Source organism: Lepisma saccharinum, chromosome 18 (genome assembly GCF_977018435.1).
Source record: "Lepisma saccharinum chromosome 18, izLepSacc3.1, whole genome shotgun sequence".
Classification (NCBI taxonomy): Eukaryota; Metazoa; Arthropoda; class Insecta; order Zygentoma; family Lepismatidae; genus Lepisma; species Lepisma saccharinum.
This window is the reverse complement of record NC_139246.1, coordinates 40651008-40678892: the sequence shown is the minus strand read 5'-3', so window position 1 is coordinate 40678892 and position 27885 is coordinate 40651008. Positions and strand designations below refer to the sequence as shown.

At 41.7% G+C, this 27885-nt stretch overlaps 1 protein-coding gene across 1 annotated transcript in view; it reads right to left on the bottom strand.

The window, feature by feature from the left end:
* Positions 1 to 495: 495 nt before the first annotated feature.
* The window catches only part of LOC146002020 (dehydrogenase/reductase SDR family member 11-like), a 66634-nt gene continuing 39244 nt past the window's right edge, over positions 496 to 27885 (bottom strand). Inside the window, exons 5-6 of the mRNA XM_083139728.1 lie at positions 27211 to 27372; positions 496 to 973 (exon numbers count right to left, since the gene is read on the bottom strand). Of these exons, the coding sequence (XP_082995854.1) occupies positions 27268 to 27372 (105 nt within the window). The 3' untranslated portion in view covers positions 496 to 973; positions 27211 to 27267. The remainder of the gene's footprint in view (positions 974 to 27210; positions 27373 to 27885) is intronic.

The following is a 27885-nucleotide window of genomic DNA, read 5'->3' as shown; positions in this document are numbered from 1 at the left end:
TTAGACTTACTGTTAATATTGAAGAGTAGATATTGCCTCCTCCAAAAAATTAATTCTCAGTCTCCACACCAGAATTTACGCAACAGTCTAAGACAATAGTAATACACAAGAATTGGATATCCCCTTCAATTTAATGCTCAAACTAAAGTACTCGCCATAATCTAAGATCTAGAGTTGGATACTGTTTTCCCCCCAACGTTTATTTCAGAATCCCCCTCAGAACCCACGTTTCAATTAAGGCCTACTATATATAAGAGTTCGATACCCCCACCCCTTCCATAATGCCCTAAACACTTTCATTTCTTCATCTAATGAATTAAATATGGTGCATTTAAGGTGTAAAAGTTTTACACATATTTTGGAAAAGATATGAATGTTGAATTTTATATTATTTGAAGGGGAAAATCCCACAAAAATCTCGAGGGCGCAACCTGCGCCATAAAACCCCCCCGTGGGCACCCCTGCCAGGATTTATCAACAAAAATATTACGATAGCAACAGGCTAAACTTGGCAAATTTATCAACAAAAAGAAATCACACTAGGAAAGGATTTGTTTGTTGCTTCAATTTTGGACACTAGTATAGTTACGAAGCAGCAAGTCTGGAATGTACACCCAAAATTCACAAAACAACAAAACTTCAAACGTTTTTCCGACATGCTCCATTAATCAATGATCAACGACCAGAAGCAAGATAAATCAGAATATAAATAATCAAAAATTCCTGTGAGTTTACAGAAACTATTTTCATGTCACTTAACCTTGTATGTTCTCACTTGTTGGTTAAATTGTTTTTATTGTCCCATGATATAATTCTTATTGTATTTTCTTGTCATTTAATTTATTCATAATCTTTAATTTTATCATTATTTTGATTGGTTCTTCTGGGGTTAGGTGGTAGAACAGCAACAGCTGAACCTCGCCCAGCGTCACTATGAAGGATCACAAGTGGGCCGTATTATAATGTCATGAACCTGAAAATAAAACCCAATGTCAATTTGGTTAAATTAATCCTTTCACTGATGGATATGCATTCCTTTGACAAGACGCTCTGTGCTTAACTAAAATATTTAATTTTAGTTTAATTTGAAATAATTCTTCCCTGCTGCAAATTTCTATTGTTTGCAGTAGACAAATTCTACTGTTTTAAAATGCCGTACTATGAAATGTACTGAAAGCAAATTGTAGTTCAACTGTACAGCTACTGTACTTCAACAGTACGGGTACTCTACTGAAGAAACAACGTGAATAATAATGTTATAAAATCATTTATTGACTCCAGGATTACGAGGAGATAGTTTTTTTCATTACTGATATAGAATGTTTTCGTTACTTATAATAGTACTGTTTTTACAGCAATATACTGAACACAATAAAAGATGTTAGTTGTTAAAGTACAGTTCAGCACAGCAGACACATTTGAACTACTACCAACTGAAAACAGTAAGTGTTTCAAAACATCTATTGAATCAGTAGACAGAATTTTCGTTATCAAATCATATCCAGATGTCTTGGAAATAACGTATTCTGACACAAAACTAATTAAACAGACATTGAATAAGTTTGGGCTACATGTTTGCACTTCTTCAATAGTTATCTGACAGTCGTGAAATATTACTAAGCCCACAGAAAGCGTTACTTTGAGTCAACTGATAGTAGCCAGATCCCTCTATAGAATATGACAATCAATGACACAATCTGTGCCATTGATTGGAATTTTACACATGCGTCACTAAAGACAAAATCATAAGGACTTCCATTCCACATTGATTCTGTTCAAATTTTAGAAACTATTCTAAAATTTGTAGGTAGTGGAAGTCCATCTTCACAAATTAAGAATCCAAGGGTCTAAATTATTATCTGATATATTTTCCACACAAGTAAATAATGCTAAAGTTACAATTTGTTTAATGAGTTGCGTTAGCAAAGCTTAGACATTTCTACATATAAAATGTCATGCTTGTTTCTTTTGTATTGAATTAACAGCATGAGATTCCTCAATCTATGTGATTGAGCACATTTATACATACGAGCTAAATTCTGAAAGTAAACAGCAACAATTTTTCATGAACAGAGTTTTAGTTTTATTAACAAAAAACATACTAAATCATAATCTATACACTTTTCTTTACTTTTCAACGTAGTCTCCATTTCTTTTCACGCATTTTCCCCACCTTTCTGGGAGCTTGATAATACTCTTACGGAAGAAGTCAGTTCCAGCTGCTCACAGACACTGATTGATTGATTTGGTGTTTTAAGTCCACTTTGTGCACAGTTAGGCTAATCGAGACTGGGCCTAGAGTTTAAAGTGGGATCCGAACCACTATGTGCCTCCACCGAGTATCGAACCTGGGACCTTTTGATTTCAAGGTGACGACGCTACCACTGTGCCATCGGGGAGGCCTCACAGACACTGACTCGCTGATTTCTGCATGTCCTCCGTCGACTAGTAGCGTTGGCCTCATAACTGTTCCTTTACAATACCGAACAGATGATAGTCGGAGGGTGCAATGTTGGGACTGTAGGGAGGGTGAGGCAGAAGTTCCCAACCCATTTCCCCAACAGACAATATTAGTGTGAAGTCATGAATTCAAACAAATCTACCACGTGTTCTTTTTCCTATCCCGACCCGTTTAATTTTCCATCGGAAGAGTTAGCTTTAAGAATTGTGACAGCGGTTACGAAGCAAAATTGTGATGCGTCTCCTACATCAATGTAAAGATTAGATTTCGGAGAATGTGTCTATATATGACACATACCGTATGTAAAGAATAAATGGAGTAAGTAATCGAGTAAAGCAAATGCTTCTAACGATGTCCGATCCGGAATTGCAGCCAATGGGTGCCGCCGCTGAGACTGCTGGTTTCCCACCATCCATAGCGGCAGCGTGGCCGACTTCAGATTGGGTGAGCTTCGGGCTTGCTTCGGCTGTGTTTGGAACTGGAATGTCTAGATTTTGTATAAAAATTCATGATTTTCTTTCTCCGGTTATTATCTATCTTACAAAGGAGGTTATCTAAGTGTCCCCCTCCGATTTCCATGAAACTTGGCAGGTGTATAGAGGGGCCCAAAGGAAGAAATACGTGTTTTTTAAGTTTCGGCTAAAAAACGATTTTAGGGGGCAAAACCTCCCCTCTAATGTCAACATGAGGACAAATTGAAGTGGGGATCTGACCCCGAAACCACGTAAATCTGGCATAGGAAGAACACGCTCATATAATTGGAACACACACAGCACAGAACTGTAGGATTGTCGGTACCAAACGCAGTGCAATTGTATAAAGAGATGCCGAATTCATAGACACCGTTGTTCCCGGATAGGGATGGGCATAACAATAGACCGACCAGAGCAGGGTAACGGAGCATCAAAATAGCCGCACACGGGAACCATAACCCTATCAAGCATGAGCTAGATATCATATAGGTGATATCCATAGCCAAGGACACAAGAGGATAGTTCCACAGATGAATACACAGCATGTATAAAACATTTATTACCATCAGAAAGTAACACGAAACAACGTTATGGTAACCGATCTGCCAACACAAAGTAAAGACAAGCACCCATGCATCACATTGAAAACCGGCCGTATTGTTGCTCCAACGGTGTCAATGTAAAAAAAAATGATTTAAATATAAAGTTCGGTTACACCATGCACATCTTATTACTGCACTGCACCACAAACATCACATATCGGATTACTGTCACCACCAAAACAGAATGCCACCGGATTCTCAAATGGAGATGGCCTTTCGGGAAGATACCCACTCTTATACCGTGCGTATTGGAAGACGTGTCGAAACCTGGGTGAGGACAACTGGTTATGTGTGAGTGATTGTAGTTTGATAATGTTATTGCGTAGGTGGAGATTAATGTCACTGTGTAGTAACAGGACAAGATCGGAAAACAGTCGCACGAAAGTTTTCCAAATCCTAAATCCATACACATCTAATGGTTGGAGAGTGCCAGTCAATCCTTTAGGTATTCAGAGTAATGTTTTTGTCCCGTGGTGTCAACGAATCCAATAGCAGAGCACCAAAAGCACCTGTGTTTGGGAAGTACACCTCCTTGAGCCAGGTCTTAAAGTGATTTGTTGTCAGTTTCCCCGATGTAGAGGCTGCAATGAACACATTTGCTGGACAGAACAGTGTTCGGTTGACATAGGGTCCAAAGGTACCTTCAGGTTCGTTCAGAACATCGAAGAGAGGAGACAACACCTCTCCCGCGGCCGAAATAATTGGTTGAATGGTGTAGTTGTGTGTTGTGGATGCAACAGATTGCACGATAGTTTCCACTTTCTTCGTTCCCTTAATAACTAGTGTGCGACCACTGTGTGTTTTCTAAATTGAAACCACTTTCATCAGAGTTAAACACATTTGCGACAGAGTACTGTGCAATACATGATTTAACAGTATCCACAAACCGTCACGTTCGTTCTGAACATGTTCCCCCTTGCCAGCAGATGTGCGTGTATATGAATTTGGTGACTTTCTGGGAAACGATGTGATCTGCTTTCTTGAATTTCCAAAGCCAAAACCGTGACGCTGTAAACCGAGGAACGTCCAATTCAGCTTTAGCTTGCAGAGCCCATCTCCGAATATCAATATCATGAATTGGAACCTGTGCTTGCACGGCATCACTAAAGTTTTCTAAAACGTATTTGGAAACCTGACACAGCTTTTCTTTCCGTGTTCCTCCTGCACGTGCATTCTCTTCCCATCTTCGTAGTTGCCTTGTTGAGGTAACCTTCTTATACTGATTTTGCACGGTGGTCAGAGACAAACATCGCTTCTGTCCACTCCTCCAAAAGTCAACTGCTTTTCGTTTATATCCAATGGATACAGTATGTGGTGAATAATGGTCGGTATAGTCTTCTTCCGTGTCATCATCTGTATCTTCCAAAGCGTGTGCATACGTATTGTCTTGCTGGTCAAAGTCCAAGGAAGTAGCAGATTCAACGATGTACTCAGGATCTTCGGTACATCTTTCAATGACGTCCTTCACAATGTCTGCGACATACGTATGCCTTCTCTGCTGTTAAAGGAGATGAGCTACTGGCATTAAATGCCTGTATTAAGAGTGTGACCACATTCACTACATTCAACATGGTACCTCCATACAGAACGATTGTCCTTATTTTCTTCTGTGAGCCTTTATATACGGGGTTACACATACGGAATTTGAATTCATGATGTCTTATCGTACATACCATCCCACTACAGCACACCTGATAATTGTGTTTAACTGTGGCTTCCTGGCACCATTTCACGTTTCCTTACTCTTATCTCCTCTGCTTGTGAGGTATCTCATGACAGACTGAACATAAGTGATACGTCGCCCGACCCTGTGGCCGAGTGGTTAGCACATCGCGCTGCGACGCCAAGGGTCCTGGGTTCGAATCCCGGTCGGGCTTGGTTGTTTGTGAATGTCCATTCATCAATTTCATCATTTCATCACTCATCCCCATCTTCGCAAATTAGCCAAGAGGCACAAAACGCGAAGTAAAATAAACTAAATCAATCAATCAATCAATCAATCAATCAATAAGTGATACGTCGTGGTGGGTGTGTTGCACATGATTTGTGTCAAGCATGTATCGTGTGTTATGTAACACATTTGGTCACATTGTATGTTCTCGCGTGGCATATTTGCCTTTCTTCGTCTCGTCGGTAATAGCTGCGTTTCCCAGTGACATGCACTTCATATCTCAAATGCTCCACTTGTGTATCTGCCAGTTTTTTATCCGAAACAAAAAAAACACGCATTTCTTCACTTTGGGCCCCTCTATACACCTGCCAAGTTTCATGGAAATCGGAGGGGGACACAAGGGTCAGATCCCCACTTCAATTTGCCCCCATCTTGACATTTGAGGAGGGTTATGCGCCCTAATACAGTTTTTATCCGAAACAAAAAAAAACACGTATTTCTTCCTTTGGACCCCTCTTACACCTGCCAAGTTTCATGGAAATCGGAGGGGAACACAGGGGTCAGATCCCCCTTTTAATCTCACACAATTTAAATTCTGTCCAAGTTGCGTATTGTTTCATTTCAATACGGAACTTGGGCTATATTTAAACCGATCCGGAAACAAGATTCCTGGACTGCATTTAATTTGATCCGAAAAAAGGTTTCCTGGGCCATATTTAAATTCATCCAGAAAGAAAATTTCCTGGACTGTATATACATGTATCCGAAAAAAAATATTCCTGGACCGAATTGAAATACTTTACAGATAAAAATGCTATTTACGGTCCAGAACCAATTTATGCTTTCAGATTTTATCTCCTGCACATGTCAAGGGACTGGAACCAAGAGGCCACTATAAGTAAAGGAAAACCCTCAAACAAAGGTAAAGCTTTATTTAGAAAGAGAAAGGGCAGTTAGAGAAAAGTGAGCATTGGTACGCCTGTTTTCAGGAACGGACGGATGAATGGGTTTGCCCGTTGGTGCGCCTGTATTCAGGAACGGATGGAGAAAGAAAAGGGGGAGGTCCGTTGGAGCGCCCATAGTTGGGAACGAACGGGAAGATCTGGCTGGGGGAATTCATCCAGGATTTTAACCCTGGAACCAGACCTTGAGGGGGACATATCCATATTAGGAACTTGGTTGGGGAAGTTCATCTGGGGCTTGCACCCCACGAACCAGGTCCTTCACAGTTGCATCCAGCAGTCAACTGCAGGGGGTGCTCGTTCGGCTGCGCAGATCGTATGCGCAGTTGTCCGTGGATGCATGACGTCACCATCGAAACACTCGGCAAGGATAAGGCTGGTTCCTTATGCAAATATTGAGAAATTTGACAACGAATATCTTCTAAAATATAGTAGCAAGAGAAAAGTTACAACTTTTACTGTTAAGATTCATCCTTTCTAATCAATTTATCACAAAGTTGATCCAAATGTGTAAAATGGTTTTCAAGAAATCGTGTTACGAAGGAACCCCTGTTTTGTTCTCTCCAGGCTTGCAATGTAAGGGAGTTTTAACTTAAGCGCGTTGGATTTCTTTTTGCTCTATGTTTTGAAATAAGATTATTTTGTTCTTGTCAACTGAAATCATGCCTAAATGCTATGGAAAGCTGTGAAAACTATTATCAGAAAACTAACGGAAGAAATCTAAAATATCACAGCTTGATTGATATAAAAAATTGCGAGATTGCCCATTTTTGTGAAAAAGGCATTGTGCGAGATCTAAAAGCAGAACTATATAATATTGTATGTAAATGTAAGGGTGTAATAAACGTGATTGCTCAAACCCCCCTGTAGAAAATTTTCAGTTTACGCTAGATAAAATTACTTTTTGGTTTCTTGAATAATATTGTGATAATTTGAGAGATAATTATCTAGGCAAGACGTAGAATGTTCTATAAGCCTGTTATTGTTAATAGCGCGTATCCAAGGTAGGGATCAGGTGGCTCGTAAAAACACTTCAGGTACATAGATGTTTTGATGCCTGATGAGAAGAAATGGACAAACATACATACTGAGATGGTTCCGGCACACAATATTAATGCATGGAAACAGAGGAGTTGAGTGGTAGAAAATGTCCCGATTTCACGTTCTGATTCAAATGACAGCCTTAAACAGTGGCGACGATTTAGGAGATAGTTGCTCCCCATTATTTTGCCTCCACACTATCACACTATGGCCTCTTAATGCTTGTCTCCTTGCCCCCCCCCCACACACACATTTTGGAACCCAATTGCCACCACTGGCCTTAAACATACAATTGTGATACCCCTTTAAAAAATAGTGTTCAGCCGCCGCCCCGAAAGGATTTCCTGGATATGTGCCTGCTGCTTCCCGTAAAATATCACTGCACTCTCCACGTTCTTCTTCTTCTGTCTTTTCTTTGGCGCCGTCAATAGCTTCAACACGTTGTTTTTTTATATATATTTGTCACATATTTGTTTTAATTAGTATTCTGCTCGTTCCGCCACCTGAACGCAGCAGCTACGGCTCAAAGGGCAGTGCAGTTACACCGGAAGAAGGCTCGGAAATGGCAGGCTTCAGAAGTTAACTCATCCAAATTAAAATAAACAGTTATGTGCTCTCTCTAAATATAAATCATAGTTCACAAATAATTTGATTAAAAGTTTTAAAAGTATCTGTTTTATTTAATAGCGTATTAATTGGTGCCTTCTTCTTCTCCAGCATAGCCATAGGCAGTGACCACACTGGGGGGGGGGGGGGGGGCAGGAAAGCCTCCCAATTCTCATTCGACAATTTCTCTCTCTCTCTTATCTGCCCCCCCCCAGTAAAACGACAAAAATAAATAAATGAATGAATGCTCTTTTAGCCAAAATATGCATTTTTGTGTCGTATGTAACGGAATAATAAACATGATTGCCCCTGGAAAATATGATTTACCTCTCCATCTTTACTATTGCGCCGTCACTAGCTACAACATATTTTGATTTCTATTGTTCCCCCTTATTTATTTTAATTTTAGTATTGTGAATCATATTCCACTGTGCTACCTCACGTAGCCACCCCCCCCCCCCCCCCACACACACACGTACGACTTCAGTTGTAAGTTTTAGACTAAGCTTGTCAAATATCCACTTATAACTTTGTATTCTTGAGCAATTTAAAAAAAATCATTTCGCCCCTTCTTCTGGACTATTTCATAGGAATGTTTTCCCACTGGAAGCCCCTTTGCAGATCGAGATCCGGGGCTATAGCCTTCCCAAGCCAGCGTCCCCTCCAAATACTCTCTTGGCCTCATGAAATACAAATATATGTATTTCTACGAAATATTAATTTGACTTGGCAGTTTCTCTTTTCGAACAGGAATAAGTTTTAAATTTTAATAGCTTATAAATTTACACTATCAATTTTGAGTAAAGGTTTTGCGTAACCCTAAAAGTACATTTAGAGACTGCAAGGTCAACTCTCGATATTTCATATATAATTTTCATCACAACATCTTGTAATAATTATTTGTTACTTCAATAACTTCCTCGCAAATGTTTCTCGCATATTAAAACATAGATGCCAATTTCTATTTATTTCCTTGTAATGCTGACCTCCGTGGCGAAGTGGTTAGCACAACGCTTTACGATGCCAAGGGCCCCCAGGTTCGAATCCCCGCCCGGACATGGGTCTACTTTCCTTTCTTCAATTTCATCATATCATCACGCATCCTCATCTTTGCGATTAGCCATATGTGACAGATAGCGAAGTAAAATAAACTAAGCCTATTAAGCAATTATTTTTAAAACTCTTTAATTCTTCTTTAGCATGCCACGGTTTTGTTAAAATTATATTACGATTTGTAAAATGAAATTCTAAAGGAGAACACGCAACTTTCTTTGTAGCGCATCGGTCAGAAAGTTTCAGGAATATGGATTTTCAAAATACATTTTTTCACATGTACTTTGCCCCCTTTTAAAAGTAGCGCGTTTTCAATTATGTTACTAATCATTAAAAGGATGCCTCAATACCATCTTGGAGGAGGACAATTATTATTTTCTCCCTCCTAAAAGTAATAATATACTTTCGCTCTCTGAATCTCCCATATAAATGCTAGGGGCCGTCTGCTTCAGCCGAGCTCACTGCTTCTCCGGTGACGTCACGCGTTCTTGCAAGATCGGCAATCTTCGGATGGCTTTACCTAATCTCTATATTCCTTGAGTCAACTGAGCTCCGCGACCCTAACACGCTACTTATATAAAGGTGCCGCTTTAACATTGTGGCTGAAAATCGAACTATTGGGTACGCGTAGCAAACCTCCAATATTTACAAGTTTCCTACTAAGCATATGTAAATTACCCTTTTTCGTAATGTTAAAAAATACCAAACCAAAAAATAACCAAAATGTACATGCTGCTAATAGAAAAGCATAACAAAAAGCAGACAAGATAACAACAATGGAAACAAATACACTCAGAGCCATTCTTCAACAATCACCCATGTCAATCTGCCACTATCAATTTTCAGGCTGACAAAAACAAGTGATACCAACTGCGTTTTTGCTTCAACAAATAAAATGCAAGAACCGCGGGTTTGTTGCACATTGCAGAATTCTTTTCTTTTGTAGTCTACGGTTAATACACGCATAAAAACACGGTGTTTTGTTGTTACGCTTAAAGAGAACGCATGTGGGGTAGGCCACCATCTTTAAAGTGTATTGTAATGAAAGACATCAAGAGTCTGTGTAAAAGAGGTGATAATTTTTATTTGCTTGATGATATTTGGGATTCATAATTTTTAAATATTATAGAATATCATCTAAAATAATAACATAACGGACTGCTTGTTTCACAGTTAAGTTGCTATGTTACAACAATGTAACATTGACAAGATCCATTGTATAACTGATTCTGTTTTGTTAAAAAAAAATAACCATTGTTCAGAGTATATGAGAAACTCAAGATAAATAAAACCACATATAAACGATTTATATGTTGTAAAGTGTTTCTTGAACAAGTGCCTCATTTTATTACGTTATTTCTTCATTAACCTCTTATCTGTGAGGAATAAGGATAATATCCAAGTATTCTCCAGAATCTATTCTTTACATAGATGTACATCTATTGTTTCCTAACCGCTAGTAAAAGTCACGCCTTCACGCCAATTTTCAGTACCAAAGCCAGCGAAACACTGAGGCTTAAGCAGAGCATTTTCTCGTTAGTGTTTTCTCCATCCTTCCGGCGAGGGGAGAGTTTGGTGATGTCAATTTTAGACCTCGACAGCTGTAAAATTCAGCAGCATCATCTCTTATTCTTTTTAACAGAAAAAGTGGAAGCGAGAGTGCAAGTGGTGCCTCTCAGCGGATTATTATGAAACTTCTTGCAGAGGGAGATTCGCAGCGGGTGGTTATCGCATCATCGATTTCCTGCATTAGTTCCAGATCTGCTTATATACCTTTATCTTTGACTGTAAGTAGTGTAATTGGATTGTTTCAACGCAGTACTTTGTAGGTATGCCTTTTTTTTATCAATTGAATATCAGTTTTTGACATATTTTGACAATTTTTTGTCGATGTTTTAGCGTTCAGCGATGTTTTAGTACAAATTTTCACTGCACCACTTTTTTCCCCACTCGTACTTGGTAGGTATATCACGATCTTACGTGATATAACTTAACCTATCTTTTTTTTCTTACGATTTTTTAATTTTTTTTACGATCCTAAGTGATATAACTTAACCTATCATTTTTTTTATTTACGATCTTTTACGCACCGAACTAACCTACAAGGGACTCTGTTTGTTTTAATATTTCAGTCGAGAACATGAAGACGATACCTGAGGAAATAGTTCTAGTGTTTGCTACTAGATGTCGCCACCGGCGACTTGGACGCAGTGTTGCCACACTATGAGGGCCTTCCCAAGGGGCAAAATTTCCCTTTTTGGACCATTCTTTTCCCTTTCACCTAAGCAAATGACATAATAGAATAATAATTAGTTGTGGTAGTAAACTTAGTAGATTTTTTTTTTAGTATGTGGCAATTTTTTTTACGAATTTTTTAAAACTGTTCCGTCACCCTCTCGTTCTTCACGTCGTACGCGAAGGACTTCTCTGCAATCAGGATGACGCTGCACAGAGTATCGGCAGGCAGCGCGTCGTGGAACTCGCAGACGACCTTAATGTTGGTGCGATCGTTGACCACCACCTGCTTTCTTTTTGTGGTATTGATGACGAACATCGGCCTGCGGATTTTGAATTCGCTGGGAGTGTAGTACATGTCCATGTTTCCCTCGGTCACGCGCTTGTAAGCCGTGTAAGCTTCGTAAAGTTTGAGATAATCGTCTTTGGTCATGTCGAGGTTGTAATTCTCGCGCGGGAACACTTCGTTCCTACAATTCTTGAGATAAACGTTCTTGATCTTGCAGTCGTCGAATTTGCTGGAATCTTTTTCCTGATTCTTGTCCCTCCCGGTCTGAAAGAGCACTACGACGAAATCTGGCATGTCGAACTGTATGTTGTTGAATTGAGTCGTCACGTCGAATTCCATGTGACTTCCCGACGCTATCTTCTGCACGCACTGGTAACCGTGAAAGTGAATCGGCACCTGCGGACTTTTCAAGATCTCCGCTTTGTACTTGAGGGCGTAGTTCGTTTCGTATTCCACCACCGGCATTCTCAACTCCATGCTCCGGATGACGCATTTGGCTGCTTCGGGTAAAGTGTTGGCTATCGGCGTGCCGTCGGCGTTCAAGTTGGTGTATCGCATCAGTGCGTCGTTGTCGTTGGCCGCTCTTCGAAACGTGATTCTCAGTCCTCCCTTCCACATGATCTCCTTGTAGTCCGAGAAGAATCCCGGCAGCAGACGCATGGGAAAGAGCACCGTGTGACTTCTCGTCGATATTTTGGTCCCCGCTTCGAATCCTCCCGCCTGGTAGTATGCCGCGTCCGTTTTGGATAATTTCAATGTTCCCACTGCCGTCGACGTGATGCCTGGATAATCGATTCTGTCGATGACGGTGTTGTGTTTCCTCACCTCCACCTGCGAGAACAGGTGAGGCACGAAGTTGTCCACGAGTTTCAAATTGGCATTGGGCGGAAACGCGTCTCCGCTTTCTTTCTTCACCACGTCGAATTGAAGGTAGAGGTCCGCTCTGTGAGGATGAACGAACCTGTCGCCTACGTCCACGTCGTATTCGATTTCTCGGTTCGGTTCGTTCAAATTTGCGAACGTGCGACGGTTGGGAGGGAAAGATTGCAATTCGTAACTTTCGATTTGCTCCATGATGTATGGTTATTTATTATACGTTGATCTCCACGACGGCAGTGGTCGTTGCACCTGCGAAATCCACCACCTCTCCTTTCTCGTTCGTCACCACCAACTCTATGTCGTCTATGCGGTTGCGACATACTGGAAAATAGATCGGCGAAGAGGGTGTGTAGATGATCGGTTCCATGAATTCGGAACTGGGTTTGAACGTGGCTATGATTCCCGTCTGCTTGTGACTTCCCAGCAATCCGTCCGAGGATTTCGTGATCATGCCTTGCGCCACGTTGCAGTGAAAGTTCAAAGTTTCGATAGCTAGAAATTTAGGAATATTGGTTGCTACGTGCTTGATGCCAGCTTCGAGTTTTGTGTCGTTCTCGAAACCTAAAAGTTCTCCCATGGTGCCCAGGTCCACGGTCTCCGACGCGGATACGATTTCCACTCTGTGCGTGACCGAATTTTGAGAAAGGTACGTGCCTTTGGGTAATTGAGCTTGCTAAGTGGAAAGATTGTATTGGCCTGGCGTGACGACGATATGTTCGCTCCCGACGCTAATTTTGTTGTTGTGCTGCGTGACGTTAGGTATGAGGTACATGCTGTAGAATGCACGCAGAGCCACGGATTTAGGATAGACGATGTCGTCGTGCAGCGTGAGTTTCAAGATCGAAGATTCGCTCGTGAGATGAAACACGCCCATCGTGATGCTGTTTCAGGTTCCACAGTGCTTTCTGGAAATCTTTGATCGTAGGCTTATTTATTTTAGAGAGAAACGCGAGCATGGAGAGACAGAGATGACCGCAGTTCACGTCTCCGAAATTTTGAATGCGTTCGTCGTTGTAGTATATAGGATTGTTCGTTTTCAGATAATGAACTAAATTTGTAGGTGGAACACCTCCGAAAGAATCGAAAACGAATGCTTTGTTATCATTTTTGAGGTAACATATCCAATGCGTGCCTGCATTTTCTTGACGGTCCAAGTTGACTACTCCGCATTCTCTTCTTTTAACGGTTGAAGGTAACGAGTCGGACATGAAAACGCCTCTGAAGTTTTTGATTTGTAACGGTTTAATCAGAGATTCAATGTCTCGGTTGGTGAGTGCTGCTTCTTTTTTTAAACTTCCTCATCACGCCCTTCCCCCTTTCTTCTCCATGGCCAGGTTGTGACGTTTCTGTTCTTCCAATTCCGCCTTGTTCTTCTTCGAGTCGATGACGGTTTTCGCGATGGCGACGCTTCCGCCGGCCAAACTTCCAACGGCCCCCAATGCTGCCAGGATGGCCGGGATGCTGAATATGAAACCTCCGATCTTTTGCTGTTTCCGCGAACGCTGCAACCGTCTCAATTGTGGAGTGCTGAGCAGCAATTTCATTCCGTGTCCTTTGGACAGGCAAGAACGTTTCTTCTCGCGTTGTTTCTTGGTGAGTTAGCCATCGAGGGCACCTAGATTTTTTAGATTCGAATATGGTATCTGGTACACGACACTCTTGGGCTTCATGTTGATGCTCTATATGTTATTTTTTTCACGGTATGTTATTTATATATATAAATGTTCTGAGATTTTTTTTGTTTCCCTCTCTCGTGTAATTTTTTTTCAAGGTATGTTATTTTATATATACTCCGCGCAGCCCGTTACACAAATTCTATTATGTGCTTTGTTTTCTTACCAAGAAATTCCTTTGTCCCCTTGTACACGATTCGAGTTTTGTTCTCGATTAAAATAGATAGCTTCTCGTCGGATAAGATGTTAGCATATCGATCTGGTAAAAATAGACTGTATTGTCCGTTGAGCAACAGACGTACCTTGGGACCATACTGGGTAGAAACGATTGAACCGGAAGTTATCGTGTAAGGTTTGCCGACTTCCAATTCCTGAATTTTTACATACTCGACTGACAAATTTAGCATTTGTTTTAATGCTTGGAGGTCACTCATTTTTTTTTCACTCATATCGAAGAGAGAAATTTCAGGGTGTTATAGAAATTTAATTTTTTTCACAATGTGTGTTATTTATATATACCGAAGATTATTTTTTTTCACGATGTGTGTTATTTATATATCAAGTTTTGACACGTATATATATTATTATTTTTTTTTAACAGAGGAAGAAAGTTCGTGCTTCGGAAAACGCGATGATGTGCGTGATGATTTCTTCGGTCTCCTGTTTAGACTTGTATCCGTGTATCGTCTTCTCCCCTGCCTCGCCTCGTGCAATTCATCCAACCTATCGTTTAATTTTTCCCTGCGGCCGAAAGAAGAGTGTCGAGATCACCGCACATCATGCCACTGATCTCCCGAAGATGATCCTTGACAGCCATTTCACAAGGGATGCGAAATTCCGGTGTTGTTTCTGCTATAATTACAAGTTTCCCTACATCCTCACAATCTCCGTTTACTGCGTGTTTGAATATTTTACATAGTAGCTCGGGCGACAAATCAGTTATACGAGACATGTTGTTATTATTTATTTATTTTTACTGTATGTTATTTATATACCCCACCCAAGTTTTTGTTTCGTGTTCATGGCGATGGTGGTGCCCAGTGCTGCAACTCTTTCACCCAGCGATGTGTCTCTGCTGACGAATCTTTCGAAAGCGGCACGTTCCAATTTCTTGTCTGCTTCGTGACGTGCATCCAGATCGGTGCGAGTGTTGTTGTAGGCGATGTTGTGATCTTTGAATGCAGCATCCAACGGATTCACACCCTTGTCTCCTCTCTCCAATCTTTTCTCGAGTTTGGTACCCGGTCCGCAGTACTGGTAGCCAGGTAAATGCATCTCGAAAGGTAACTTGTTGATGATGTCGTTCACGAGTCCCTTTCCTTCGGCCACGTTCCAGAATCTCGGAGGCAGCGTGTTGATAATTTTGATGAGGTAGCCGATGCCCTTGTCGTCGTTCACGATGAAGTTGGAAAGTTTGGTGCTGATCATGTCCACGATGCCAACCTTCTCGTTTGTAGAAATTACGATTGCCTGCATTCTCTTCGCCGGCTATCACCAACAATCGGTCCACGAGCTTCCTCACGTCGTCCACCCAAACGAATTCTTTGGGTAACGTGTTGTAGCGTTTGACGCCGCTTCCGCTCTTCACCTCGTTCCAAATCGGTTTGATGAGATTCCTGTACTTCTCACCGCTGCTCGATTTCACCCTATTCTGCGAGGCATCGTTGTTCTGGTACATGGCATCCGTCATGATCAGAATTTCCCTGTAACTCTGGTAATCGTCGTCGGTGTAATCTTTCGGCTGCTTTTTGGCAAAGAGTTCCCACAGTCCCACCGTACCCGGATACCTGGTCCAACTATTTTTATCGCCTAAATTAACTTTAATGTCGTTGCCTTCGAAGGTGACTTTCGATTTCCCAATCTTCCAAACCACACCCTCGTTGGTTTTCATGCTCGGATACAATCCGAACACTTCATCCTTGTCGAATTTTCCCGTGCTCAGGTAGTCTCGTGCCAAAGGTCCCAAGTCGATTTTATCCGAAGACGACGTGCTGCTTATGGCTCGACGTCGTGGTACGTCCTTCAGTTCGAACGGTGTCGAAGGAATGTTCGAAATGGGCGTGGGTACAGCGTAACTTTTAGCTGCAAGTGGTACGAGTTCGTTGATCAAATTTTTATTTTGTTCCGTGACACCTTTAATTTCTTTACCTAGATCGCTGATGGCATCGATCACAGGTTGATCTTGACGTTTCTTCTCTTCGTAGAATCCGCGATTCTCGGATTTCCAACCTTTGAAGCTTTTCGCGAGGTAATCGCGAAGCTTAAGATTTTCGTCTTCGATTTTTCGTTTCGTCATAACGTTATTTATACACGTCGTTTCTCACAACGTTGCAACGTTTAGAAAGTCGTTGATTTTGTTTCTGTATTTTCCGTCGTTGGGTTTCCTCGTCATGTCGATCGTCGCGAATCCGAAATCGTCACTGTTCCAGCAAGAAGAGCAGCAGCGTTCCGAAAATTGATTGTAGTTCATGTCTCCGCCTACGTAGTCATCGTACGCGTGCTTGAGGTTGGTGTGATCTTGACGAAACAAACATATGAAATTAGCGTTGTCGCGTAGAAACTGTTTTGGAATTTTGGAAAACGTTTGAGCTAGGTAAAAGCAATCCATTCCTTTGTGACGACCTTGCGTGAAAAAGTTGCGAATTTCATTTTGATTTTCCAGGATGACATCGTCGAACACAACGACTGAATTTTCACGACAATCGTCGAGTGGTTTTATTTCCGAAGCGAACGTTGCAATGTCCAGACCATCGTACAGTTTCATCAGTTGCTGGTATTTGGATTGCTCCAAACTTTTCGAGAACACGTACAGGTACCTGTTCTTCCAATCTAATCAATTCGGTGCGAGGAGAAAATTGTCCACGAGCAGTGTCGTTTTCCCACACCCTGAAGGACCTACGATTAGACAGCGGATGCTGTCGGGAAGCAACTCGCCGTTCTTTTTTTCGTTTGACTTTCCGAATCCGGTAGACGCTTCACCACGTTCCACGTACTCACAAGATCACTTCGTTCGCGTCGATCCAACTCTTTTCCGGAAGTCCCAGCCATTTGACAAACAGTTTGTCACCTTTCCTACGCAAAACCTTTTCGATGAGGTACGTGTCGGGGTGTTTCGTTTTAGAGAGTTCCTCTTCGTAAAATCTTCCTTTCAAAATCTCGCCGCTACTATCTTTTATTATATACGTGTGTCGGTTTCCGGGTAAAACTCGAACCACCGTAAAAAGTTCCGTGCTCCAATTTTTTGTGAATCCCTTCTCGAAGGTGCGTTTGAATTTGCTGATTCTCACCTGGTTCCAATTTTGAATTTTGATTTCTTGGTAGTCGGAGTGTACTTTGGACAGTAAACTGTAGAAATTAAACGCTGCTCGTCAGATTTCGTAACGTAAGCTGGCTTCATGCCTATCGTTCTGTGTACCGTATCATTATAGGTGTCGACGAGTTCCGGCAGGATGTCGACCCATTTGTAATTTCCCCGAAGCGTGAATCGTTTCCACATGTGTGTTTTCAAGGTTCGATTAAATCTTTCCACGATGCTGGCTTTGATGTGACTGAAGGTCGAATAATGTCGAATGTCATGTTTTTGAATAAACTTTTGGAATACGGCGTTGTAAAATTCTTTACTGTTGTCCGTTTGCAAAAACCGTGGTCGTCTGCCGCTTTCGCGAAAAATTAATTTGAATGCTTCCGTGACGCATGTTCCCGTTTTGGCTTTCAAAGGTAGAGCCCATGCGAATTTCGAAAATGTGTCTATGACGGTGAGGAGGTACTTGTTGCCCTTGTTCAATTTATGTACATTTTTTAACTTGCCGCTGCTCATCTCCACGAGGTCACTTTGCCAGAGGTCGTCGATGCCCTTGGTTACCACAGCCAAACGTTCGTAGTTGCGGCGTGCAGGTTTATGCAATTCTTCGACGATGGTTTGCCTAGACATTTTTAGAGATTACGTTTGAAGAGAAGCACCAGCGTGATGGGATTCAAAGAGGGTGGCACCTCGCTCGTGTTTTGAATGATCAGCTTATCGCCGGCAGTCACGTCGAAAACGGTAAGATCTTCGTCTTCGTGTATTTCATATATGTTGTGCGTTTCGTTCCAACGTGCCAGAGGAATGTTTCCTGCTTTCTGGACACCACGATTCGATATCAACGTCATGGTGGGGACGCTAGCTTTTCTGCCGTGAGACCAGTACGAAAATTCGTTTATCTGAATCGTGCCATCGAGGAGAAACTTGTAATACGGATGATAAGGATGTAACATGTACAGTTTGTTACCTTCGACGAACGTGGAGATTCTCTGCTGATTGGGTACGCTGTTGATTTCGATGGCTTGCAAGGTGAACAATTTGGCGAATTTAGTGTCGAAGGTGACGAGGTTACTGTGAACGTGTCCAAGTTTATTTTCGATGGGCAACAAATGCTCGACTATGGTATCCGTTACGGCAGAAAACGACGGTTTGATTTTCACTTCCACGTTCAACTGCTTGTAGTTTTCGTTCAGTTCTTGCAACTTGGCACCGAAAGAGGCCAGCGTCGATTCCTGCGTGGATTCCAGCACTCCAACTTGATCTCTGATGTTGACGACAATGTTCTGAAGGTTCTCAACTTGATTCAATTTCGAACTTTTCTCGGTAAGATCGTTCACGATGCTTCGCATCTCGGTAAACTGCGTGTGAAGATCCGCGACGCTCTGCGAAGTGGGCAGCGTCGACACCAGCGAACTGATTTCATCTCGAATCTGTTCCACGTTTGCCGTTTCCGTTTCCAGTCGTTTCAGCATTCGAGATATGTTCCTTTTCAAAGCGTGTAATTCTTTGGAGGTGGGGAGATTGGCCACCCTACTCTCGTGATCGCTCAATGAACTTTTGATGTCGCTCGAATCGGATAGTGCCGTCACCGCCGTTTTCAATTTTTCCAAATCTTTGCTCGAAGGCACGCTCGTCCGTAACGATTCCAAGTCACCCTGTATGTTGTCCAGTACGTGATGAAAATGAGCAAGATTGGATTCGACGTTCAAATTTTCTAAATATTCGATCTTCTGCTGAACCGTGCTTAACGTGTCTTGAATGCTCGTCAACGCGCTGGCTTGAACTCTAATATTTTTAATTTCTTCGTTGATCAACTCCAGAGACGCCTGAAGCGTAGCGATGGTGGTTTGAATGTGTTCGAAATCTTGATAAGCCTCCAATTGAATTTTTATGTTCGCGACGCTTTTACCGATGACCTGCAGTTCGTCTGACGATGGTAGGTTCGTCATGGTATCTTCCAAAGTCTGTAACTTGGATTTAATTTCTTCCAACGTGCCGGTGAATTCTTCTTGTAATTTGGAAACGACGACATGCAAGCGTTCTACGTCGATATCGTTCACGACGGTTTGAAGTTCAGAGAAATTCTTTTCGATTGCGGAAGTTCGTTCTTCGATCTCGAGTTTCAATTTTTCCAAATCTTCATTTTTCGATTGAAATTGCTGTAATTTGGCCAAATCATTTTGAAGCGAATCCACGCTCAACTGTATATTTTGAACGTTGTCGTAAGAAGGTACGTCGACATAATTTTTTTATTAGGGTTTTCAGTTCGGAATCGATTTTCAGAATAGGGTCCAGACATTGCGTTTGGAGCGTAGCGATCTCCGACTCTAAACTTTTGTTTAAGGTCTCCTGCAAAGCGATCAAATCGCTCCTCAACTTTTTAACTCGAACGTCGAGCATGAGAATTTCTTCTGCGTGGTCTACACGCTTGGTGTGGCCGAAAATGTCGTTAGGCATTTTGTTAACGGTTATTTATTATAGGATAGACGATTCGTAATTCTACGAAGAGAGGAACGAGTTTGTCGTAATCTCCGAGGAGTTCCACGTATAAACAATCTCCTGCGGAAACATCGTACGTAATGTTAGAAAGCATCTTGTCGTGCTTGATTCGAAAAATGTTCTTGCCGGTAGATATTTTGATTTCGCCTACGTTTTCCGGATTCACGGTGATCCGAAGTTTCCCGTCGATCGGAATTTCGTAGAAATGTAAATTGTTGTTGAAGACGTAAAACGTTTTGCCGACGTCTTCATCCAATTTCGTCCAATGCTGTTGAGGTGAATGATCAACAGACCGTTGAGTTTAGGTAACACGGAAGGTAAGACTTCATGATCTGGTATGGACGGTGCAGTTTCCATGATGATCTGTTTTTTGAAACCGAACAAGTTCATAGGCATGCTGGTTATTTAAGGATACGGTCAAAGTTTTATTTTGTAATGACAGTCAAAGTGTTTTTTTTACTGAGTAACAAAATGTTTTTTTTTGAGTTAGTGAAAATTGTTGAGTGTGGTGGTGAGTGCTAATTATTTGCACTGTGCGCAATTCTTATTTATTTCTAAACGACGATGTCCCCAAGGCAATGTGTGAATACCACACTCGAGGACGCACCTCTTATCGTCATCGGGATCCAGCGCAATTTTTCTAACTTTGTTTGTCGTGATGATATGGTCGACGCTCTGGATTCTTTGTTCTATACTTAGTATCGTCGATTGTGAGTAAAGGCAAACGATGTAATCGTGGAAGGTGAGTTTGTTCTCCACCGTATATTTCCCCACACCTTTTGCTTTCTTCGTGACGCTACTCTCTGTTCTCATGGCATACATCTTCGAACGCAAACCCGCGAACTCGACAATAATATCACCGTTACATTCATCTTTCAGTTTACCTAGGACTTTTTTGTTACGAGAAGGAATTCCAAATCTGTTGGGTTGAGGATATGCAGAAGTGTCGAAATACTCAAGCATGGAAGGATTTTTTATGTCTTCATAGAGGTTAGGTGTTTGTATGCTGTAAATGAAGCTGTCGGTGTCCGTGTACAAAAGTGATATCTTATCATTGTAGAAGGGTTTCATCACGTCATAATGAAATTCGAACATGTAAAGTTTCGACAAGTCGAGAACCGTTGCGCCAACGTAAATTGGTTTTCTGAATTTCATCAATTTTATATCTAGATTGAAAAGTGCCAAATTCTCGTTCTAAATTTTTCTCGACTTGAATCTAGGATCGGCTATCCACTTCCGACATTTATTCTTATCGGAAATTAATTTCACGTCTACGTGCTTTCTAACATTCTCCATGGTCTTTCCGTACACCGCATTGTTCATTAATTTAAAGAAGTCCTTGTCTAAATCGGAAGTGGCAGCTGTTCTATGTTGTGTGTTAGTTTCTACGTAAGGTCTTAACCACGTGGAATGTTTAAACTTTAGTATTCTTCTAACATTTACTATCTGAACACCCTTCCCAATCAAAAACCGGAGATTCTTGTAGTGGACGACGTATCTCTGTTTAGGGTCCAATGTTAACAAAAGCTTGTCTTGAACCGAGTCGGGTGGACATTTGATTTCGGGAGTCGGAGGCAAATCCGAAAACCTGTCGTGCAGGTGGTCGGAGAATTGGAGATCTATCTCTGCGAAGAAACCACACTCGCTATCGTCGAAATGAATAATGTCTATCGAAGTGGGATCTAACCATTTGAATCCCACGTAAGGAAGTTTCTGAACCATGGCATGTCCGTAGAGATTATTAACGTCGGCGTAGAAGATGTAATTCGATGCTCGATTTGAATCGTAATCTTCTTTCATGTGTACGTTATTAGCTTTTGCATGTCCCTGTACGCATTGCACCATTCCACCTCGTATCCCTCTTTCGATAAATAGCAACATGTCAACGTCCGATATCAGTTCCAGCTTGACCTTTGTCTGAAATAACATTGCCGACCACGCTAATCCCGGTAGACTGTAGAAATACGCTGGATCTAATTTATAAATATTCGTTGCCGTTTTCCTGAACGCTTGAAAAACATCCGCGAGTATCGTCACGTCTAATTTTAAGTATGCGTCGTGGTAGTCTCCGAGTGTCCTACATTCTAATTTCTCCCACATGAGTTGCGCGTGTTGGTATTCTTCGTCCTTGATTCCTTTCTCTCTGAGTCTGCTGTAAAATTCTCTTGGAAGTGGAAGAGCGTCGTCGTTAAATTTAGAACCATCACTAACATATTCGTAAGGATAAATCCCTTTACGTCTAACGAGTTCTATGTCTACGTTGGGAAAACTAGCTCTAGTTATTTTGAATTGATCGTCGGTGAGTTTGTTCGCTAAAGCATCCAGACTTGCAGAGAGAAATCTATACGAATCCAGGAAGCGCATCTCGATTGTATTTTTCGTTCCCGGAATCGACACTTGCTTGCTGAGAATAATGTAGCGTTCTTCATTCTCGGCCAAGACACCTATACGTTTCGGATCGTAGCCAAGATGTCTCACCAGGTGGTGAAAATCATATCCGCTTCCGTTGTGAAAGAATATGGGGATGAATTTAGGTTTCTGGATTTTAAGATTGCACGTGTTGCAAATTCCACCTATGTAGTTTCCGCTGAAATGATCGTGGTGGAATATTTTTTTGTTCTCATCAGTGAAACTTTGATCACATACCGGACACACCTCAGTGGAATTGTAATTTTGAAGTTCATTTTCAGTTAAAGGTGCCATCGGTTTTGATGTAAGCAGTACGCTACCAATTACCTCAACCTCCTCCACCATTTTTTCCAGGAAGTGTTCGATTACATTTGGCCCGCGGTATATATATGCTTCATTTATTTTATCACGTCGCACAACAACATAGCCGAAACTATTAGGTTGATGAAGCTGGTACGGCGTTGTGGAGGAAATTTCAGGATCCGGTTCGCAGTAGGAGAGTGGTTTCAGGAAAGACTCGAAATCTGCAACGATGATTGTGGGATGTTCCAACAATGCCTTGTGCATTTTGAATTCTTCGACTTCGTTCGTTTCGGGCATCAACATTCTAGCCGGTCTGTTGTTGCCGCAATAAATTTTATGTTCGACAAGTTTATCGATAGCAATTTGACGTCCGGTGTAATTTTGATAATCGAGTTGTTTTCGATCGTCGAACGTGGTTAGGCATCTCGGGCAAACTTCGATGCAATGTTCATACTTGGTAGATTGACTTCTGACCAAACGTGATAGAGAACGAATTAGCGTGTAATGATAGACATCGTCGTTGGAAATGAGAAGGAGATTTATTACACAAGCATCGTCATCGTCAATATCGCTTATCCTGACGGGATGCACGAGATATTTATCTGATGTAAAGGAATATACATTAATAGCAATGCGTTTTCCTGCACGATTTTCGAACTTTGTTATATCCGACAATGTCACCGGGTATTCAATGTCAGACATTACACTTTGAAAGTCGGACTCGTTTGTAATGTCCAACCCACTGTGGATTATTTTTGCAATAAACAGGATGCAGTGCAGCCAACACACACCAAAGGAAACACTTGTTATCGCTGTTCTGTATATTTAACACAGCCCTCTTGTGTTGAATGTTCGGTGGAAGAGGAACGTAGCTGGAAGCTCGAAGAGGCGAGAATCGGTTCACGTAAACAGTTAACGTGTGAGGACTTCCACACAGAGACCATCCCGACCCTTTAGCCTCGAAATCGTCATGTTTCTTAACCAGCTCGTTGGAAACTTTATAATAGAAGTTGTCCAAATTTTCGACGTCAACAAAATAAAGTGTCTGGTTTTTTGTACGATGATAAAAAATACTCGTTGTGCCATCAACTTTCTCGTATTCAGAAAACAGAACAACGTATACTTTTATAGAGTTGTTTTCAAGTTTATCTTTCAAAATATTTAGTACAGATGTTTTCATTTCGTCCAAGAAACTAAGGATGTCACGGCCTGGTTCTGACTTAATTGAAAAATCCTGGAGTTGGTCGTTGAATGCAGATCTAATTGGTTTGCGTTCATTAGATAATTTAATTTGCTTGGAAGTGGAAGCTTCCGTTTCTGAATTATCGATTTTCCTTTTCGATGCTTGTCCGGTCGATGGTTTGCAAATTTTGAGGTGTTTACTTAAATTTGGAATGCTAATCATCTTTCCGCATCGAGCACAAGACTTAGAAGGTAACGAACGATTAATTCTCGAAACTGTTTCGCTACATCTTGCCCTGTGCTTGCTAATATTAGTTTTAGATATTAATTTTTCGCAAGTAACACATTCGATCAAACTGGTGGATTCCATTATGCTTTCTCAGATCACACAAACCAAAAAAATAATTTCCAGGTATGTTATTTTATATGGAATTTCTCGGGGTGATTACAAAACTCAAAAATTCAATCTACTGTGAATACAATTTTCAGGTATGTTATTTTATATAGAATTTCTTGGGGTGATTACAAAACTCAAAAAAAATTCAATCTATACTGTGAATAGAATTTCAGGTATGTTATTTTATATAGAATTTCTCGGGGGAATACAAAGATCAGATCGTCACGAGCATCGTGTGGCCCACGGCGAAAGCTTACTTGGAGTTTGTGGAAAGGCACGCGACTCAATTCGATTTGGGGAGGAAGCTCGATCTGTCAGCCCCCAGCTGGCTAGTTTCAAAAGCGACTGCATCAACGCTCTGGCTTGGCGACACGTTTTCGAGAAGGTTTTCGGAAAGGATCCGGCCATGTACTTGCGAACGATTTTTCCGAACACCGTTTGCGACAGCTACGTTCTGAACGAATTCACGTGGACGACCCAGCATCGTTTCCACACGCATTACTTTCTCGGCTGGGGTCTGATCTATCGATTCTGCTGCATCATCCCAACGTTCTTCATCATACACTGCAACATCAATTACTTGGTGCTGCATTATACGGTTCTGGAAAACAAGTTGAACGTCCTGAAAGATTTGTACCAGGACGTAACCGAAACTGACGCGTTCAAAACTCAATTTCTGGGCCTCCTGAGGACAGAAAAAAGAATATCGACCCAGTACAAAACCTTCGAACGGACGATCCTGCCCGATAATTTTCGTTTCCACCAGATCGTAGAGGGTAGCGAGCAGCAGCAGCACCACCACGTGTGGTCTTGGGCCACGTACATCGATTCTCTCAACCTGGACGCGAGCAAAGAACGCTACTTTCCCAGAAAGGATTCCGCGTTCGTTCGGGAGCGTATCGAACGCGTGAACTGGGTAAAGATTCCCACACCGTGGGTCGAAGTCGTGCGAACGCTTTTTTCTTATTTTCACATGAAAGATCGCAATTTCGGAACCAGGCAATTTGGAACCGAGGCAAACACCGTGAAAGCGGTCGTTTCTCCAAAATTGGGATTCAGCTTGATCCTCGACCAGATCGACCAGCAGGAGAACGAAGCGTGCTTGCTCCATTTTATCCCGGGCATCCGCATTGAATTCTCCTGCTGCGACGTACCGGACTCGTGCTGCGAATTTTGCCACACGATGTGTTTCCTGCAAACGCTGACCAACACAACCCCGACGCTCATTTCTTCGGATTTGAAAGTTATACTCGTAGGCACCGAACCTTCCTCGTTGCAACCCATCACGAACTACAGAGTGTGTAAAAAATGCCGCGCCTGGTTTAGATCGTCGTCCGACGTCGATGCTGCAAATTTACAATTAATTCATCACCCGAGTGGATTAGTTTTGGATTTGCGCCAGCCCGACAGAATTGTTTTGAATCCGTTTTTGATCGAAGCCTTAGTGTCGCGAGCAACGAATTAAGGGGGAGCGACGACCAGTGCGATGACGAGCATCGCCAGCACGACGGACGAATCTTCGACCACAAGCCCCTCGCACAATTCGAGTACGAAGACTCCCACAAACCTCGGTGCGAAAAATAAATTTCCCCACTGGTCCGAGCACACCCTTCCGCGCATACGAAAGTATTTCGGCAAGCGCGTGTACGATTTGGACTTCACCTCGACGGTGCTGCAGAATGACGATCCAGCCGATAAGGCACCTCCGATCAAATTAACGCTACACACCACGATCGGCATCCAATGTAAGTTAGTTCGGTGCGCAAATAAAAAAAAATAACTCATGAAACTCTACAAAAGCATGGCTTTGATAGCCATGACCATTAGAACTGGTGTTGTGCACCACGCACCCCTCTCTGCGGGATATTTTTTTTTCTTTTTTTGAGGGCCTTAACAAAAATAATTTTGATTATCACACACACACACACACACACACACACCGCAGAAGATCACACATGAGTTTTTTTTAAAAGAACAAAAAAAAACATCGTAGCAGATTACGCTGAGAGCAGGTCGTAGTAGATTACACTGAGGGACCTTACAGTAAGAGGAGACAGACTTATAGGAAAATGTCGTAAGTCATTTCAAAAGTAGGTCAAAGGACGAGGTAGCATAAGAGCAAAATTTGCAGGAGGTAAAAAATAGCTTAAAAAGTGATGCCAGAGCTTTTTCTGTCCACTTTTCTTTGGGGGGTTGGCAACACTGAACCTCACTTAAGGGCGCAGAACTCTCTAAAGTCCACTACACATCGTTCCCGAGAGAGGTTTACAAAGGTCACGATATATAAACACGCTGTGAAACATCATCAGCGCAATAAATGAGAGAAAGTGACTTTTTGAGGTTTTGGTGAACCCCAATTGGTCAAAATGAGTTTTTGAGGTTTTGGTGCTGTTTTCTTCGCTGTGAAACATCGTCAGCGCAATAAATAAGGCGCGGAACGTGGAGAGAAAGTGAGTTTTTGAGGTTTTGGTGAACCTCACTTGGTGGCTGTCAACCGGGGCACCTGCACTACTAGAGGCTCTCGTGTAGTTTAGCACGTAATAAAAAAAGATAGGTTAAGTTATATCACGTAAGATCGTGGCATTCGTACCAAGTATGAGGTGGGAAAAATAGGAAATTTTACTAAAACATCGCTAAACGCTAAAACATCGAAAAAAATTGTCAAAATATGTCAAAAACTGATATTCAATTGATAAAAAAAGAGGCTAAAAGAGGGCTCGTACCAAGTATTATTTTGAAACGCTCAATATACACTACTACTGTATCTGTGACTTTAATCAAACTAAATATAAATATCTGATGAAGGGAGCGTGTTATCTCCTGAAACGCTAACTAAAAACTGTGTTTTTATGCAGGTAACAACCATAGACTTCAAGAGAAATAATTAGTATTCTGTCAGTTATGTCAGTTATTTTAACTCCTTCACTAACTTATCACCTCTGTGAAAGACGTACCTGAACAGTTGGAGGTGTAGACAGCACGTAAAGCACTGCATCAGCAATGTCTTTGGGCTACATGATAGTTTTAGCTTCGCTGAACTCCACATTTCCCATCTTTATTCCAGCCTCTTGGAGCTGGTCAAGCATTCCTGTCCTCGTCGTTCCAGGACTTATGGCCTGTGCAAAGAAAAGGATGGCGTAATATAAACTGAGGGAAAAAACATACGAAGGTGTACCATATTGATTTACAATTTAGAATTTAGCACAACTCATGGTCCACCATTTGGCTGGTCATAAATTGTTACTGGTAGATAGTACAGTGGTCTGTCATCCAATAACTGCACTGGACAGATGTATGCAATCTGTGTACAACACAGCATTGTCAGAGTAACAGAAGGCATAAAGGCAGTGGCTGGAGGGTGTATTTCTGCAGATAGAGGGTACCAGATAGGCTTGTGGCAAGCTTACCATAGCATTCTTCTTAAATAGCAGGAACGCTTGTGGCAAGCTTGGGGTAGCTTGCTTGTAGCTCGTCAAAGCCAGTTGAATATGGCAAGCTTGAATAAGCATGATACAAATTCCTATGCATATATTTTGATGAGAATATGTCCTTTGATCATCATATTGAACATCTATGTAAAGAACTAGCAACTTTACATTTTGCAATTCGAAAAATGAGCAGTATCTCTA